Source organism: Nyctibius grandis, chromosome 12 (genome assembly GCF_013368605.1).
Source record: "Nyctibius grandis isolate bNycGra1 chromosome 12, bNycGra1.pri, whole genome shotgun sequence".
In the NCBI taxonomy this organism is placed as follows: Eukaryota; Metazoa; Chordata; class Aves; order Nyctibiiformes; family Nyctibiidae; genus Nyctibius; species Nyctibius grandis.
In genome coordinates this window covers 21,903,745-21,922,488 of record NC_090669.1, presented here as the reverse complement: position 1 = coordinate 21,922,488, position 18,744 = coordinate 21,903,745, and the positions used below count along the sequence as shown (strand labels likewise).

The following is an 18,744-nucleotide window of genomic DNA, read 5'->3' as shown; positions in this document are numbered from 1 at the left end:
TCCCTGCTCCCTCTGCTCGGTGCCACATGCCTGCCAGCTGTCCCCTCGCTGTCCCCTCATTGTCCTCGCAGATGTTTGGGGCTCCGCTGACCCTAACAAAGGAATCCCATGGAATTACTTGGGCTCCCCTGTTCCTCTTGTACTACCAGGGTCCCATCGGCTGGTGGGGAAATCTGGGGCTCCCTGTCACCCCCTCAGGACTGGACCAGCATCCCTCTGCCACGCTGCCTCCCCAGGGCTCTGTCCCCGCACTGGGGATGGACCCACTGGTCGGGGAGCCGCAGGGCACGGCCACCATCCCCTCCACTCTCGGACTCTCCCTATCTATAAACCAAACTATGGGGAAAGTCACCGAGTCCGTGGGAAAGGGCAGAGAGGAGGCAAAATGACCAGCAGCACCACAGCTGCCTGGAGACAGGAGTTTAATTTAAAGAGTAATTTCCTCTGGTGACGAGTCGCACGAGGCAGAGCTGTAAGGGGAACAGGGATGAGCATCCAGAGGCTTTTCACCTACCTCCCACCACCTGCGTGGGGGCTAAACAGAGCCACTTTGGCCACCACGTGCCTGCTGCCAGCACGGGCACGGGGGAACCCCCCCAGCGCTCATCCCATGCTTCGCTCCCAGCCCCAGGACTACCCTGAGCCTCCTGCAAACAGCTCCTGCACAAGGAAGGTGGCCCTGCAGCCAAAAAGGAGACCATGTGGGATGACTCCTGCTTTTATTAGCCTTTATCCATGGACCGGACCAAAGAGAGCCCGGACCTGCCCCAGCTGATCCCTGCTGGCACCTCAGCACCGTGGTGGAGGCAGCCCCCGGGGAATGGATGTGGTGGAGGACCGGGCACCCCGGGCTCCTGGCCCTGGCCCCAGGCCGTGCCCTAGGCTGGGTAAAAGCGCTGCAGAAGCTCCTTCTTGTTGACTTTCCCCATCTGGTTGCGCGGGATCTCCTCCACCACGATGAGCTCGGTCGGGATGGCGTAGGGGGCCATGGCCTCCCTGCAATGCAGAGCACAGTCCGTTACTGCTGACACACCAGCACTTCCATCCCCGCCACCCTACAGAGCCCGTCCCGAGGTGTCCTGGGGGCACCCACAGCCCTAACGGCCCCAAGCAGCCCCACCTGGGCCACCACCCACCCTCCAGGAGGCCATTTAGGCTCAGCCCTGGGCTCCCAGCCCCTCTCTGCAGGGACCTCAGCCCCGTGCTGCCAGCGGCTCGTCCCTGGAGGGACCCCTCAGAGGTACAGAGCTCGTCCCCAGCCCTGTCCTTGTCCCCATCTCCTGGGCAGACTCTGGCCCCACGCCGTAGCTCATCTCTGGCCCTGCTCTGCTCCTGCTTGTGCTCCCTGGTTGCACCCTGGACCCGGCTCATCACTTGCCCTCGCTGCCAGCCCTGCCATGCAGCCCCCCTCCACCAGCACCCCAAAACGCGCACCCACCACTCCAGAGGGGGCACGGGGAGCCTTCCCGAGGCAGAGCCCCTGATGCAGCCTCATCCATCCTCCTCGTTAGAGACGGGAGGGGAAAAAAGCCCCAGGGACCAGGACCACAGGTGGGCCACCTCCCTGTGCTGGTGACTTGCCAGCTCCGGCCCACAGCGGGGTCTTCCTGCTGCTGGAGGGGGTCTGAGCGCCAAGCGTTGTCCCTGTGCCCTTTGCAGAGCGCGGAGGGGGGTCTCCTGCCTTCTGCTGCCCATGTGTCACCGAGCTGGGGCCGTGCCCGGCTCTGGCAGCGGCCTGGCACCGGCTCTAACGTGAGGTGCCAAGTCTGCGGAGCCCTTCAGCCACGGCCCCGCTCCCTCCGCCACCACCAGCACCCCCCGCCATACAGGTGCCGCTGACTCGGGCAGCTGGGACCTGCTGGGGTCACCAATGTCCCTGCCAGGAAGCCTGGGGATGAGCAGCCACTGCACGGCACCACAGGGATCTTCCTCCCCACTCTCCATCGCCCCTGAGGCCATGGAGGGTCCTGGATGGAGAACCCTGGCACACCAGACCCCGACCGACCAGGACCTGCCTGGAAGGGGCATCTCAGCTTGCCAGAGCACATACAGATTTTGCTAACAGAATATAAAGACAGTGATTCTGCTTCCTGGCTCCTGCCAGGGGAGGGTCAGGTTGGACATCAGGAAGCATTTCTTCTCAGCAAGGGTCATTGGAAGGGGCTGCCCAGGGAGGTGGTGGAGTCACCATCTCTGGAGGGGTTTAAGAAAAGCCTGGCCATGGCACTTAGTGCCCTGGTCTAGTTGCCATGGTGGTGTCAGGGCAATGGTTGGACTCGATGAGCCCAGAGGGCTCTTCCAACCTGGTTGATTCTGTGGTTCTGTGAGGTGCTGCAGGCTCGGAGCCTGCTCCCCCCACTGTGCTCTGCCCCGCGGCATCGTACCTGCCCCACTCCTTCAGGTCCTTCACGGAGAGCATCTGGCCCTTGCGCAGCTGCACGACGGCGCTGACCCGCTGGCCCCAGACCATGTCCGGGGGCCCGATCACGGCCACGTCTGCAGAGAGAGCAGAGGGCTCTGCCTGAGAAACCCCAGTGATGTCTGGGGTCGGGGTGGGGGGGAAGAGGGGCTCAGCACCGCTGGTGGGTGCCAGAAGGTGTCGTGGGCTGTTAGTACAGGAAAACACCCGGACCTTTGTGCTGAACAGAGCTTTTCACCAAGGCAAGTGCAGGAAGCCCCGTGGTTGGAGCGATTTAGGAGGGGTATGATGTGCAGAGTGGTGTGGAGCCACAGACACCACTTCCAGCCCCTCGTACAGGGTCGTGCACAAGGGCAGGATGGATTTAATTAGAGTCTTGTTTCCAAAGTCAAGTGAGAGCTACTGCTGACCCGGCACCCAGCCGCAGGCTTCATGGCTTCATCCCCGAGAGACAAGCACGGGGACCGGGGACGAGCAGCGTACCTGTGATGTGCGGGTGCGCGAGCAGGTGACGCTCCACCTCCAGAGCGCTGACTTTGAACCCCCCGTTCTTGATGATGTCCACCGAGGTGCGGCCCTTGATCCAGTAAACGCCGTCCTTGTACACTGCCGTGTCTCCTGGAAAGCAAAGCGGGCTCCATCAGAGGCCGTCCCCTTGCTTCTCCTCTGCCTGATTAGATGCGAGGAAGAAATTCTTTGCTGTGAGGGAGCTGGGGTTGTTTAGCCTGGAGAAGAGGAGGCTCAGAGGTGACCTTTCTGAGAAGAAATGCTTCCTAATGTCCAACCTGACCCTCCCCTGGCCAAGCTTGAGGCTGTGTCCTCTTGTCCTATCGCTGGTTGCCCGGGAGAAGAGGCCGACTCCCACCCCACTACAACCTCCCTTCAGGTAGTTGTAGACTGCACTAAGGTCACCTCTGAGCCTCCTCTTCTCCAGGCTAAACACCCCCAGCTCCCTCAGCCGTTCCTCGCAGGTCAGACCCTCCAGACCCTTCCCCAGCTTGGTCGCCCTCCTCTGCACTCGCTCCAACACCTCAACATCTCTCTTGAAGTGCGGGGCCCAGAACTGGACACAGGATTCAAGGTGTGGCCTCACCAGTGCCGAGCACAGAGGGACAATCCCTTCCCCAGACCGGCTGGCTGCACTATTCCTAATAGAGGCCAGGATGCCATTGGCCTTCTTGGCCACCTGGGCACACTGCTGGCTCATGTTTAGTCCCCAGCCTCCTCTTCCTCCCACCCGCTGGCCCGTGACACCCACCTCCAGCAGCCCACGGGTCTTTCCTAGCAGCTCCAGCGCCGTGTGCGTGCCCAGACCGCAGCCACCAGCCCCTGCCACCCCCTGGGGCAGCCCTTGCTCTGGGGGGGGCTACCAGCTGGTCACACCACTGCTCACAAAGGGGGCTTTCCCCCGCTCCTGCGTGGCTACTGCTGATAAAAAAAAGGTGGGGGACGACATCGGGAAGATGAGCCTGTCCCAAGCCCCGCGTTGGAGCCGACCTGTCCTTTCTGCAGGGGGATCCCGTCACTAGCCGCTCGCGCCGGGGCTGGGAAGATTGAGGAGAGAGAGGTCACATCAGCACAACCTGGCTAAACGCTTACCCAGCTGCTGCGCTTTGATGGCTCCTTAAGATGATTACTCACGTCCTGCTAATGGGCTGGTGGGCGAGGGGGGGCCAGGGACCTCGCGCTTCCATCGCAGAGCTGCAGGAGCCCCCACGCACGCTCGCCTTGCCCCTTGTCCAGGCACGTGGTCAGAACCTGGGGAACGAGGCCAGACCAGGGTCCTGGACCCCAGACTCAGCATCCCCGTGGCTGGGAGCCTGCGGAGCCAGCAGGACCTGCTAAAGCTCTGGCGTGGGGGAAGGCTGTGCCAGGAGCACGCCGGGTGCGCTCTGAGCGCTCTGGGATGGGGTGAGACCTGGGGGCTGTCTGGAGTATTTTAAAGTTGTGGGAGAGTTTTAAACTGGGGCTCTCTGGGTGTTTGGGTTGAAAGGAATTCATGGCTGCGGTGATAAACCACCTCCTGCGCCCGCTGTCACCGCGGCATGTGTGACTGACACGGAACTGGAGAGTGAACATTAATCAAACCGTGGCACGGGGGGGACCAGAGAGCCACGAGGTTTCAGCAGGGAGATCAGGAGCTGCTTATTCATACAGAGAAGACAGGGAGAGGAGAGGGAATTCAGCCCTGGCTCAATGACACGCAGCTCCCTGTCCTGGCTCTGCCAGCCGTGCCAAGGTGAGGTGGGTGCTGCAGTGGAGCCCAGCACTGGAGCTGGCTCGCTGGGCTGGGCACTGTGCCTGGCTGGCTCAGCTGGGCGGCAGCTGGAGCCGGGCTGGCTGATGGCTAGAACACACCAGCATCCCTGCATGGCCATCACCAGCATCACGGCCATCACCAATATCCCTGCACCACCATCACAACCATCCCTGCACCACCATCACCAATATCCCTGCACCACCATCACAACCATCCCTGCACCACCATCACCAATATCCCTGCACCACCATTGCCAGCATCCCTGTACCACCATTGCCAGCACCCCTGCACGGCCATCACGAGCATCCCTGCCCAGCCATCCTCTGCCTCTCCGGCTCCGCCAGGAGCAGGGGCAGTCTCTGCTCACCCCTGCCTGTGCAGATGTGCCCTGTGCTCAGAGAAGTGCAGAACACGCTCTCCGAAGGGGATGCGCTCCCCGAGCTGTCACCCTCCTCACACAGCCGGGGCCAGGAGGAAGAGTCATTTCAGACTGGGCACGGGGAGGGAGGGGAGAGCCCCTCCTTGCTGCTCACCTTCCATCCCCTGCTCCCCACAAATGCCGTCGTGCTTCTCCCACGGACCCCTCCAGCCCCGTCGGCAGCGCATTATCATTGTGATTGTCGTGAGCTGCTGGGACGCGCTCTGTGATTTCCCCCGTCTCTTCCTTTCTGTCTCCTCTCTCCCCTAAGCTGAGTGTCAGGGTCTTGCTGTCACCTCCCGCGCTGGCAGGACAGAGCACGCTCCGGGGGACCGCAGCCCCATTACCCTCTGCCCCGTGCCATCTGCCACCAGCCGAGCGCATCAAGGCGGCGTGTGCGCCCGCCGCCCCCCGGGCCAGCGGGGATTGCCTGGGCCCGTGGGACTAGTTAACAGGATGCTGTCGTTTGCTTAATGACTCTCCCCCACATGCTGCCTTTAACAAGTGCTAAGAGCATCATTTCCAAGCCTGGCACTGCACCCAGGGCCTGGGGCAAGGGATGTGCCCACCTCCCTGAGGCTCCTGATGGGGGTCCCGGTGCCCAGTGGTGCACAACTCCCCCCAGCCCCTGCAGGCAGCCCCGCTGCTGGCATCACACCCCGTCCCCCCCATCTTTCTCTGCTCCATGACACGAGCTGCCACCTCCAGCCCCTGGTACTCCTTGCCCAGCTTTGCCAGCGTGGGTACCCCCTCCCCGGTGGGCAGGGGCAGCAGAGGCGACGGGGGGGATTTCTGAGTGGGGAACAGAGCTGTCCCCCCATGAGATGACACCACCTTCTGACCCACATCTCTGCTGATCCTCCTTTCCAGCTGGCCGTGCCCGTGGCTCCCGGGGAGCACCCAGGGCATCAGGGATGCCATGGCAGCAGGTCACAGAGGAGCCCAGCCCCAAGATACCCCTCGTCCCCCTGCTCTGCCTCCCGAGCTGCCCGCTCCTGCTCTGGTTTCAGGAGGAGTGACCTGAGCAGCGAGACAACCTCAGCATGGGGACGACGAACCCCAGCAGCCCCCGCCACCTCTCCATCCTTGCAGAAGCCCCCGTGACACGTGGCTGCGCTCCGGTGACGCTGGCGGGGCCGTGGGATTATTGTTTCCCTGACAGCAGCCGTCGCCGCTGCCTTTGGATTTGTTTCAAGATGCTCAGTGGGCATCTGCTCCGCGAAATGTTAACGGCTCTGCTGAGCTGCATACTGAACAGGCTGCTGCTAGAGATTCAGACATACATGTGTGTGTGTATATATATAAAAATCATATTGAATCACAGAATGGTTTGGGTTGGAAGGGACCTTAAAGATCATCTAGTTCATCACCGTGGGCAGGGACACCTTCCACCAGACCAGGTTGCTCCAAGCCTCATCCAACATCACCTGTGTCCTGGTTTCATTGGGATTTGGTCTCAGTTGGTGATCAGGGCCATGAGCAGTTAACCCCAGGGCAGCTGACCCAGGCTGCCCCAGGTGTATTCTATAGCATTAATGTCAAGCTCACTATAAAAGGGAGGGCTTGTAAAGAGAGGTGGGGCTATTTTTGCTCTCTTCTCATCTCTTCATTCATCATTCCCAACAACTCCTATTCCTGAAGCAACTTGCCAGTGCTCTGGAGGTAAGTACAATTTTGTGTGCTTTGGGTTGTTATTGGTTTCTTTATTTTATTAAATCTTTTTAACTCCAAACCCATGAGTCTCCTCCTTTTCCCAGTTCCCTTCCTTGCTCCCTTCCTGTGTTACCCTCCTCCCTGTATTTCTTTTCTTCCCTTCCAATTTTTGCCTCATACCTTGTACATTAATTTGTGGAGGAGAGGGGAAACTGCACCTATTATAGCCAAGAGAAGTGTATGACCTTTCACATCTCATTTTTAAATGTCTGTTTAGGATCCTGAATCCATCTATATTTTTTTTTTAAAGCTTGAGGCTGTGTCCTCTTGTCCTAGCGCTGGTTGCCTGGGAGAAGAGGCCGACTCCCACTGCGCTACAACCTCCCTTCAGGTAGTTGTAGACTGCACTAAGGTCACCTCTGAGCCTCCTCTTCTCCAGGCTAAACACCCCCAGCTCCCTCAGCCGTTCCTCGCAGGTCAGACCCTCCAGACCCTTCCCCAGCTTGGTCGCCCTGCTCTGGACTCAGTTCCCCCTGAGCCTTCTCCAGGCTGAACAGTGCCAGCTCTCTCAGCCTTTCCTCGTAGGAGAGGTGCTCCGGTCCCTTAATTGTCTTTGTGGCCCTTTGCTGGGTTCTTTCCAGTATGTCCATGACTGTCTCATCCTGTGGAGCCCAGCACTGGACACAGTACTCCTCATGGTGAGGCCTCACCACTGCTGAATAAAGGGGAAGGATCAATTCCCTCAATCTACTGGCCACAGGATGGAGAAGCAGGAGTAAGGTCAGGGTCACCATTCATCAAACAGAAGAGATCAAGATCCGAGTCATCCAACAAAGGAGATGCTGGTGTTTCATAACTGATGGTGTTACAGAAAATTTAATCACCATCAGACTTCACTGCCATCACCTTCCTTGAGTAATTCAATGGAAAAGGACAGAAAAGTGAGGCGATGGTAACCATCAACAGCAACAGAACCCTGCAACACTGGGTAAAGAAGCAACAGCTACAGCAAGGTGCTGCTGGACGTGCACGACTGAACCCAGCTCTCTCACCATGACCAGACTGCCATTGACCAGCAAACACTGGAGAGCACCCAGGACCCAGAATCACAGAATCAATGAGGTTGGAAGAGCTCTCTGGGCTCATCGAGTCCAACCATTGCCCTGACACCACCATGGCAACTAGACCAGGGCACTAAGTGCCATGGCCAGGCTTTTCTTAAACCCCTCCAGAGATGGTGACTCCACCACCTCCCTGGCCAGCCCCTTCCAATGGCTAATGACCCTTGCTGAGAAGAAATGCTTCCTGATGTCCAACCTGAACCTCCCCTGGTGAAGTTAAGGGACCCACCTGCAAGTAGCTCGGTGCTGAATCCTTGCAAAGAGGAAAGCGTTTCAAACCATCTACCCCAGCCTCAGCCCTCTCCAGAGATCGCTGCCCTCCCGTTTGGTGCCAGTGGCTCACCCTTCCCTGGGAAGTTCTGCAATGGGATGACCCGTCCTCTCCGCGGCCAAGCGCCCACCTCGATGGGCTCATGTGCGACACGGACATAAACCTCTCCCTCCCCCTCCTGCAATGAAAACTGCATCAATAGATCCCCCATCTGCTCACATACATCACACACTTCGCTCCAGTTTATTAGCTGGAATAAATCATAAATATTTCATTATACATCAGCGACGCTCGACTCCGGGAAGGTGCAATCCATCACCTCGACACTCCTCACGACCTGCCGCCATGCAATAAGCTTTCCAGTCTATTAAACAAGATTGATACAGTGTGCTAGGGTGGACACGGGGAATTTATTTATGGAGGGCTGGGAGAGGGAAGGCACCAACCGCGCGGTGCTGCACGGGCAAATCGGATCTGCTCCCGTTAGTATCTCGGACTGAGAGAGAACTTGTCTCTCCAAGCCACATAGAATCACAGACTGGTTTGGGTTGGAAGGGACCTTAATGATCATCTAGTCCCAACCCCCTGTCATGGGCAGGGACACCTTCCACCAGACCAGGTTGCTCCCAGCCCCATCCAGCCTGGCCTTGAACACTGCCAGGGAGGGGGCAGCCACAGCTGCTCTGGGCAACCTGGGCCAGGGTCTCACCACCCTCACAGCAAAGAATTTCTTCCTAATATCTCATCTCAATCTCCCCCTTTCTGTTTAAAACCGTTCCCCCTCATCCTATCACTACACGCCCTTGTAAAAAGCCCCTCTCCAGCTTTCCTGTAGCCCCTTCAGGTACTGGAAGGTGCTAGAAGGTCTCCCCGGAGCCTTCTCTTCTCCAGGCTGAACAGCCCCAACTCTCTCAGCCTGTCTCCAGAGCAGAGGGGCTCCAGCCCTCTGAGCATCTCTGTGGCCTCCTCTGGACTTGCTCCAACAGCTCCATGTCCTCCTTCTGTTGGGGGCCCCAGAGCTGGACACAGCACTGCAGGGGGGGTCTCATGAGAGCGGAGCAGAGGGGCAGAATCCCCTCCCTCGCCCTGCTGGGGATGCAGCCCAGGACACGGGTGGCTTTCTGGGCTGCAAGTGCACGTTGCCAGCTCACGTTGTCACATCTCCCCTTAGGAGCAACAGCACCATTGCTGCTGGTCACCCTCTGGTTGACTACTGGGCATGCAGCTGGCTGGTGAGTTACCAGTGCCCAAGGGATGCTCAGTGAGATGCCAACCGGGCACACGGCTGCCCCTCCAAGCCTTGCTTCTGAAGGGGACCGACGTGGCACCGATGAGGTACGTGTACGTGTCTATTTAATGAAATGCTAAATAACAGGAGCGACTTTAGCTTGATTTATTGCACGGAAATGAATAATGTTTGTCACCGCTGTCAGCCATCATGGCTAAGAACAGGGGTTACGAACACAAATTGTAGCTAATTAACAGTAATTAGCACTTCTGAAATTCTGGGCTCCTTTGCCAAGGCGGGTTGTGCAGCAACTGGGCTGCTTCTGCAGGGGCGTGGGGCTGCTCCAACGTGTGTACTGAGGGGTCGGTGTGTGCCACAACCATCAATAAAGCACCAAAGGCTCCCGAGGGGGAGAGGTGGAAACTTCTTTAAAGAACACAAGTATATTAATAATGAACCAATTATTCATGCGGAAACCATTGCCCCTCTTCACCGTTCTCTTGGCGGTGGGAGTCCTAAAGGGAGGAAAAGAGGAAAGAGCCCTGGGGGTGCTGATGGCCAGGCGGCTAAACATGAGCCAGCAGTGTGCCCAGGTGGCCAAGAAGGCCAATGGCATCCTGGCCTCTATTAGGAATAGTGTAGCCAGCCGGTCTGGGGAAGTGATCGTCCCTCTGTACTCGGCACTGGTGAGGCCGCATCTTGAGTACTGTGTCCAGTTCTGGGCCCCGCACTTCAAGAAAGATGTTGAGGTGTTGGAGCGAGTGCAGAGGAGGGCGACCAAGCTGGGGAAGGGTCTGGAGGGTCTGACCTGCGAGGAACGGCTGAGGGAGCTGGGGGTGTTTAGCCTGGAGAAGAGGAGGCTCAGAGGTGACCTTAGTGCAGTCTACAACTACGTGAAGGGATGTTGTAGTGAAGTGGGAGTCGGCCTCTTCTCCCAGGCAACCAGCGATAGGACAAGAGGACACAGCCTCAAGCTTGGCCAGGGGAGGGTCAGGTTGGACATGAGGAAGCATTTCTTCTCAGCAAGGGTCATTAGCCATTGGAAGGGGCTGCCCAGGGAGGTGGTGGAGTCCCCATCTCTGGAGGGGTTTAAGAAAAGCCTGGACATGGCACTTAGTGCCCTGGTCTAGTTGCCATGGTGGTGTCAGGGCAATGGTTGGACTCGATGATCCCAGAAGGCTCTGCCAACCTCATTGATTCTGTGATTCTGAGGCGCGGACATCCAGACACCGACACAACAAGGATGATACCCGTTGCTCCCAATCCTCCCCCTAAAACAATATCTGTGAATAATAGGTGGCCGTCACGCTCTGTGGGCCACCGTCCACTGAGGCAGAGCAAGATTTCGATGCTGCTACAGATTCCTACCTGCGTGAAATCTGGAGGTAATTTAATGGCTCACGAGAAAGGAAATAAATCTATTAGAACGGAATCGCTGTTTGTTTACGTACCCTGCCACGAACATCACCGTGAGCAGCAGCAGCAGCAGGTGTATGTGCAAGCACCATTTATTTACATAATAAAATTGCCAAGTAGATTTGTAGCTCAGGGGCATCCTCGCCTCTGCACGTGCCAAGCTCCCACCAGCGCTGATGGCAGGCGCTGAACAGACCCCCCGACTGCCCCAGTGGCTGGTGCTGAGGGATGGAGGGATACGGGGGTCTCAATGTGTCTGTTCCTCTCCCACGACTCGGGCAGGGGATGGGAATGGGATGGGAATCCCATCACAGTCCCCCCCATCAGCCGTCGGGTCTGCAGCGAGCTGCCTGCTCCCCAGAGAGGGGGGGTGAAGCAACTGCCTCCCTGCTCTCAAAACTTCTCCAGAGACCCCTGCAGCATCCAGCACGAGGGAAAAGGAAAAGGAGGAAAAAAAACAACTACAACGCAGGCTGGAATGAATTCCTGTCATGCTCCGCACGGGGAAGGTTGTTTGTATTCCAGAGGCAGCGGCGCTGAGCCTGCTGTCAGAGCCACGCTGGGAGAAAGGGCGAAGCCCTGCCGAGATGAAAGGATGTGAAGCGCTGGTACAGCCTCCCCTGGCATTTACACCTGGGGAAAAAAAAAAACCAACCACTCAAGGGCATCTCACAAAGAGCCGCGCTAATAAGGCAGCCCTGCCCGCTGCGGAGCCGGGGATGGAGGCGGGCAGGAGTGCTGGCAGCATCGCCGGGTGCCTGGGAGGAGAAGGCTGCAGGTCAGACCCCCCTGCAGGGCTGTGTCCAGCTCTGGGCCTCCCAACAGAAGGACATGGAGCTGTTGGAGCGAGTCCAGAGGAGGCCACGGAGATGCTCAGAGGGCTGGAGCCCCTCTGCTCTGGAGACAGGCTGAGAGAGCTGGGGCTGTTCAGCCTGGAGAAGAGAAGGCTCCGGGGAGACCTTCTAGCACCTTCCAGTACCTGAAGGGGCTACAAGTGGTGTTGGCAGCTCTCTAAAACCCACAGATGAACAGAGCTAGCAGCTTCAGCCCCACCTGCAGACACATCAGGGGAGCTTGGAGAGCATCACCCACCCCATCCCCTCCAAACCCTCTGCCCAAACGGCCAGCAGGTTTTGGCTAGCAAATACAAATGCCCATCTCTGTGCTATCGTTCCAGGGCCTCAGAGATTGCTGCATACGGTCCCTACTCCAGCTTTGGCTTGGGATTGGAGTCAGACCCCCCCCTTACATGAACACACACCAGCAGACAAAGTCCTGGGCACCAGCTTCCAGCCAGCAGAAGACAGCACCAAACGGACTAACAGCAGCTCAGACCTCGGCAGGGCTGGCAGCATCCTGGCTCCTGCCTGCCCTTGGCAGTGGTGCTGTACCTTGGCGCTGGGCACGCTCTGCACGTGTAGCTCAGCATGACCAGGAGCCTCTCCAACCCCTCAGCACATCACAGACCCCAAGGACACGCAGCAGATGAAGCCTCCCCAGCCCGGCGATGCCGCACACCCCGCTCCGAGGGCACCAGACGCCTCTAACAGAAAACAGCAGCTAAACCAGGCGAAGCTCCGAGCGTTTCTGGCAGCCAAGGCTCTGTAGGTTCCCTCATCACCAGCAGGAACTCATGGGTGACTGATATGACACAAGTAGGCTGGGTGGAGGGACCCCCCTCCACTGCTTCCAGACAGAATTACTGCAGATGGGTTTGCCCAGAGGACAAGTCAGGAAAGAAAATGGGCAAGTAAAAATGAAGAACATTTTTTTTCCACATTAACATTTAAATATTTATAGAAATCCCTGCAGACAAGGAGATGAAAAAGAGAGCTCAAAGACTAATAAATAAGTAACTGCTCCAAGGTGTGGCAGCCCAGCTGAACGCGGCTGCCACTGGGCTGGCGAAACCCTGCGGAGCGCGGTGACCACGTGTGGTTATTACAATAATAATTGTAATAATAAAAATATTAAACCCCTCTGCTCTGGCTTCTGCCCTCTGCAGAACAGCCGAGGGATCAACCCCACCTTAGCTAAAGAGAGCACCACCTCCACTTCTCTGTGTCGTGACCTGTCCCTGGTGAGATGAATTATTAAATAGAGATAACGATGGGAGGTTGTTGACTGAGAGGCAGCGGTGGGATGTGAGGAAAGATACCTGCCTTGAAGTGTTTGCTTAAATATATAGAAGCCTTTGCTTTTGCTTACAGCAGAATACAATTAGTGTAAGTAAATATGTTCTTGATTGTCTTGAGTGAAACCCAGAGGGACGATTCTTCTTGGAAGGGAAGAGCCTGGACAATCACATCCCTGGCTGCGATCTGTCCCGGCAAACGGGGAGGAAGGGAAAGCTGAGGACACAAAATAAGGCAGAAAAAGGACAGCTGGCCAAAGGTGGATGGAAGGGCTATCTTCAACCCATTTCCTTTTGAGTTGGGCACCTCTGGTGACAGGCAAGTGTCAGGACCAAAGACAACCCCCACGACCACCCAAGCCTGAAGAACAGGCAGCCCCCCGGCCAGCGAAGAAGCCCTCTCCCACCCACGTGCTGCTTTAGGGGAAGCTCCTGGTGGGAGATGCTGTGCAAAGAATCTCCTGGGACCGTGCCACCCCTGCCCTTGCCACCCCTGCCCTTGCCACCCCTGCTCATGCCATCCCTGCCCTTGCCACCCCTGCCCTTGCCACCCCTGCCCATGCCATCCCTGCCCATGACACCCCTGCCCTTGCCACCCCTGCCCATGCCACCCCTGCCCATGCCACCCCTGCCCTTGCCACCCCTTCCGAGCAGCTCCTGCTCTCTGCCCCGACTCCGCGCAGCCTCTACGAGATGAAGCTCTTACAAAAGCTCCGAGTGAGCAGGTTTAACTCCTGCCAGATCGTTGCCAGAGTGCAAGCTCCATCCCAGGAGCTGGGCACGGCAGCTGGAGCAGGATGAGGCCAGGCTGGAGCAGGCTTGGCTTGGCTTGAGTCCACCCCCTCAGTCACTGCTGCAGACGACTCTCTGCAGTGCTTATCCCTCCTGCTTTCCAAAGCCCTGTGGTCACGGGGCAACCAGTGCCAGCAAAGACACACCAGACACTAGTCTTAGCCCCCAAACCATGAGCACGGGCCAGCGCAAAGCCCTGGGGCCCCGTTCCAGCTGGACTCAAGACAACACGTGCTTTGACAGCGCCTGCGATGGGGCTGTGGTCCTGTCCCCTGGACGACTGCTCAGGGGCCTCACTTGGCTGATTTGATGCTGACCTTTCCCTGCGGGGTTTTTAATCCTGCACTGGAGGAGACGTGCTATTTATAGAGCAGTAAGTAGCCACTCGAAAGAAAGCCTTGCCAATGGGCCAACGGGCCCTGCCAAGCACCAGGAGCAAGACGATTGTTCAGCCCATTTCTTCACCACATCCTGAGCTCAGTCCTGCCCTTCCCCTCTTAGCCCACTTACTGGCTTGCAATTCTCCTGCTAGATCTTCTGCCAGGCTGGCAGAGCTCAGCTTGATGGGGTGGAGATGGTTAGCAAATCTACAAGAAGGGCGTTACATTTGCTAACTAGCATTTCTTCTCAGCAAGGGGCATTAGCCATTGGAAGGGGCTGCCCAGGGAGGTGGTGGAGTCACCATCTCTGGAGGGGTTTAAGAAAAGACTGGACATGGCACTTAGTGCCCTGGTCTAGTTGCCATGGTGGTGTCAGGGCAACGGTTGGACTCGATGAGCCCAGAGGGCTCTTCCAACCTCTTTGATTCTGTGATTCTGGGATGGGATGGGGTGGGATGGGCATGGGAGGAATCACTCCTGGTAGTCAGAGCCTGAACAAGCCCCTCTCCCTTCAGGCTGCAAAAGCAGCACTGCCATAGCCTGATGTCCTGGTTTCATTGGGACTTGGTTTCAGTTGGTGGCCAGCCATGGTGATCAAGGCCCTCAGCAGTTAAATCCAGGGCAGCTGCCCCACAGCTGTATTCTATAGCATTAACATCAAGTTCACTATAAAAGGGAGGGCTTGGGGAGAGGGGGTTTTTCTGCTCTCCTCCCTCTTCCTCGTTCCTGGAGCAACCTGCAAGTGCTCTATAGATAAGTATAATTTTGTGTGTTTTGTATTGTTATTGGTTTCTGTATTTTATTAAATCTGTTTAACTTCAAACCCCCAAGTCTCCCTCCTTTTCCCAATTCCCTTCCTCATTTGGGGAAGGGACATTGCGTGAGAGAAAAACTGTTTATTGGGCTCCGTGTAGCAGAGGTTCTCAGACAAGTAAAGGGTTGGCATCCCAGATGTTTGGTACAAGCAGAGCGGAGCTTTGTAGAGAGTAAACACATTCTGTGCCAAAAGCTGCTCTCACAGCTACAAAAATCCCGAGTCACTCTCTGAACTGCTGAAAACATCCTTCTGGCGAGCAGTCAGGGAAACACAGGGGTTCAGGTCATGTCCTGATGACCCCAAGGCTTCCAGCATCAAGCAAACCTGGCAGTATCGTCTCCTCGAGGAGAAAATAAATACTGAGGCAGGGAGCAGAAGTGAATTCTCTCTCCACCGTGTTAGAAGTCAGTCACATCGTCTGCAACTCGTTATAATTCAGGAATTGCTGCTTTAAAAACAGAATTTGCACTGACTGGGTTTGTGACTAGGAAAGACACCGCAAACAAACAGAAAACCTGCAGATTAGGATGCTAATGAGATGTGTTTCTATTTATAATCTGCCTGATCAGGCTGAAGTATTTTCTGTTTCAGGTGTCAGTGCTCCACCCACGAATGCAGCAATTCCCCTGGCAGGGAAACACCTGCTTGTCCCTGGGGACAGGCAAGTGCCAGGGGAAAAGCCTGTGCTGGAGGGACAGGGTGTGTGCTGCTTGCTGTGCTTCTCCTGCCCCTTTTCCTCGCAGACCAGCCCGAGAGCAGGAATGGGTTGTGTCTGGCCAGGGATGACCTGCCCAGGGCATTTCCTACCAACACCAGATTTATCCCAGAATCACAGACTGGTTTGGGTTGGAAGGGACCTTAAAGATCATCCAGTTCCAAGCCCCTGCCATGGGCAGGGACACCTTCCACCAGACTGGGTTGCTCCAAGCCCCATCCAACCTGGCCTTTCTCTGTGCTGGAGAACTGCAGGCAGCTTTGTCTTTTCCATCAGAAGTGGTGAGGTGGAAATCTCCAAAGGGCCGGGGTGGGAACTGGAAGGATCTGCAGCTGGTGCCAGCAGAGCTGGCCAGCTATGGGCTGGAGAGCTCACAGAGGACAGACGGACACCAGGAGGTCCCTGAAACCAGTCTGAGAGTGTCACTGGGCTTCTTCCCTTGGCTGGGGATTCACGGCGCAGCAAGAGCAGGTCCCATTTCTGGAGCAACCTGGGAACTGCGTAGGATGCTTCTGGCTACGCCAAGGCTTGTCCTTGGTGCCTGAGTTTGTAGATCACAGTGGAAGGGCCAGAGCCGAGCGGGTGGCATGTTCAGCAAGCACAGACAGACACACAGCCTACTGCCCAAGCCTGCCAGAGCTGATGGGTGCTTCCCATTTCTCCTGATGATGTTATTCCAGATTAATTTCTCCTTTCTTTTCCCCCCCCGGACCTCCCTCTTGTACTGCAGAACACACAGAAGGGATGAAGAGATGTCCACCCCATTCTCCTTTCCTTCTAAAGCCTTCAACAACACCATGTGGGAAGTCTTTTGGGCCATAGGAATTATTGTTAATGGGAGTCTGGGGGGTTTGTGACCTGCATAAAAGGATCTAGCAAAAAATGCAGAGCAAAACCAGGACTCAGCAAGGTGAAAAACAGCCACAAGGTTGTTTTTTTTTAAAGAAACTTAAAAGATACGAGTCATCATTTTGAGATGTGCATCAAACAAGTTAAATAACTCTTACTTTCTTAACGACATATTAATCAAAGCGCATTGATTCTTGCATCAGATTCTACTACCAACAAGCTTTCCACCCTCTCCATCCTGATGCGTGCATTAAGAGAGTTTTATTCTGACAGATACAATATAGCAATCAATAAAATCTTATTATATGGAGCTGGGATACATGGATTTGTTGCAGGATTTATGCACTGCTTTCAAACCCCGTGCTATTTCATGTCTCAGCCTTAACCTGTAATTGAAAATAAATCTCCCTGAATACACCAGGTTCTAATTTTCTGGATGTATGGGCAAGTGTGAATGGAAGGAGGCCATCCCTAGGGGAGAAGGCTGCTTTCTGATCTTATCCCTCCTCCGGAGAATCACCCTGCATCTCCAGCATGCCCCCAAACCCTCTGTCCCCTTCCTCACGCCCCCAAAGCCACCCGCTGCCTCCTGCGCAGAGGTAACGCCAGGGGACGGTGCCAGGGCCCCAGCGACACGAGCAGGGCAAGGCTGGGATGGATGAACGAAGATCAGGGAGTGGGATGAGTGGGGAAGCTGGTGCTTGTCTGCTGCTTCCCTCCAGCTCACAGGGTTTGCTTGGTGATTGCTCACCGAATCATTGAATGATTTGGGTTTAAAGAACAGAATGGTTAAGGGTTGGAAGGCACCTCTGGAGATCATCCAGCCCAACCCCCTGCCAAAGCAGGGTCACCCAGAGCACGTTGCACAGGGTTGTGTCCAGGCAGGTTTTGAATATCTCCAGAGGAGACTCCCCCCTCCCTGGGCAGCCTGTGCCAGGGCTCTGGCACCCTCAAAGTAAAGAAGTTCTTCCTCATATTCAGATGGAACTTCCCGTGCTTCAGTTTGTGCCCGTTGCCCCTTGTCCTGTCACTGGGCACCACTGAGAAGAGTCTGGCCCCATCCCCTTGACACCCACCCCTAAGGTATTTGTAAGTGTTGATAAGATCCCCCCTCAGTCTGCTCTTCTCCAGCTGAACAGCCCCAGCTCCCTCAGCCTCTCCTCATAAGAGAGATGCTCCAGCCCTCTGACCATCTTTGTAGCCCTTCGCTGGACTCTCTCCAGTAATTCCTTGTCTTTCTTGAACTGGGGGGCCCAGAACTGCACACAGTTACTCCAGGTGTGGCCTCACCAGGGCCGTGTAGAGGGGCAGGAGAACCTCCCTTGACCTGCTGCCCACACTCTTCCTCACACACCCCAGGACACCATTGGCCTTCCTGGCCCCAAGGGCACATTGCTGGCTCGTGGTGACCTTGTTGTCCACCAGAACACCCAGGTCCTTCTCTCAGAGCTGCTCTCCAGTAGATCAGCCCCCAACCTGTACCGGTGTGTGGGGTTATTCCTCCTGAGGTGCAGGACCCTACACTTGCCTTTGCTGAACTCCATGAGGTTCCTCTCCCCCAGCTCTCCAGCCTGGCCAGGTCTCGCTGAGTGGCAACACGGCCTGCTGGTGTATTGGCCACCCCTCCCAGTTTGGTGTCTTCCTGCTCAGCAGCACGAGTGTGCTTGGACAGCTGGGAAGGTACCGCAGCGACAGGAGCCAGCCGGCCGTGGGCATCCTTCCTTCAGGTCTGCCTCGGTGCCGCTCGGCTGTACAACGGCAGGGGGATACCCTGGAGATGGCTGGAGGGGGCTTGGACTTAAGCAGCTCTGTCAGCGGCGTTAATGCAATGACAATAATCAAATTCACTCAGATGGAAACGAGAGAGATGGAGAGACAAGGGGGCAAAGCGGAGGGAATAAAGAGGACAGGAGCAACAGTAAATCACCGACGCAGCACCACGAGCTCAGCTGCTTCTCAAAGGGGCCGTGAGCTTGAATCCCATCAAAAAGCCACTGCAGCATCATCCCTTTTTGTCTGGTTTTTTTTTTTTTTAATTCCTATAACACACACGCGCTTGTTCCCTCTCTAACTGGAGGCACAAACCGGGCACGTTTGCAGGGGGATGCCCACATGGGCTGCCTCTCGTCCCGGGGGAGGAAACCCAGGCTGGCAGTTGTGGCACTGAACGCCTGGTGTTCCCGAGAGTTCCCTAGGAAGCGAGCAGGGAGCTGCAGGAGCACGCTGCCGAGAGCGCCGGGGCCCACAGGCTGAGCGCTATTTTCTGTCTCC

At 56.6% G+C, this 18,744-nt stretch overlaps 1 protein-coding gene across 3 annotated transcripts in view; it reads right to left on the bottom strand.

Annotated features, from left to right (window-relative positions):
• Positions 1 to 702: 702 nt before the first annotated feature.
• The window catches only part of ACSF3 (acyl-CoA synthetase family member 3), a 56,842-nt gene continuing 38,800 nt past the window's right edge, over positions 703 to 18,744 (bottom strand). For all 3 annotated transcript variants that reach the window (XM_068411229.1, XM_068411227.1, XM_068411228.1), the window contains 3 exons: positions 2,903 to 3,037; positions 2,385 to 2,496; positions 703 to 996 (listed from right to left, as the gene is read on the bottom strand). In XM_068411229.1, the coding sequence (XP_068267330.1) occupies positions 879 to 996; positions 2,385 to 2,496; positions 2,903 to 3,037 (365 nt within the window). In that variant the 3' untranslated portion in view covers positions 703 to 878. The remainder of the gene's footprint in view (positions 997 to 2,384; positions 2,497 to 2,902; positions 3,038 to 18,744) is intronic.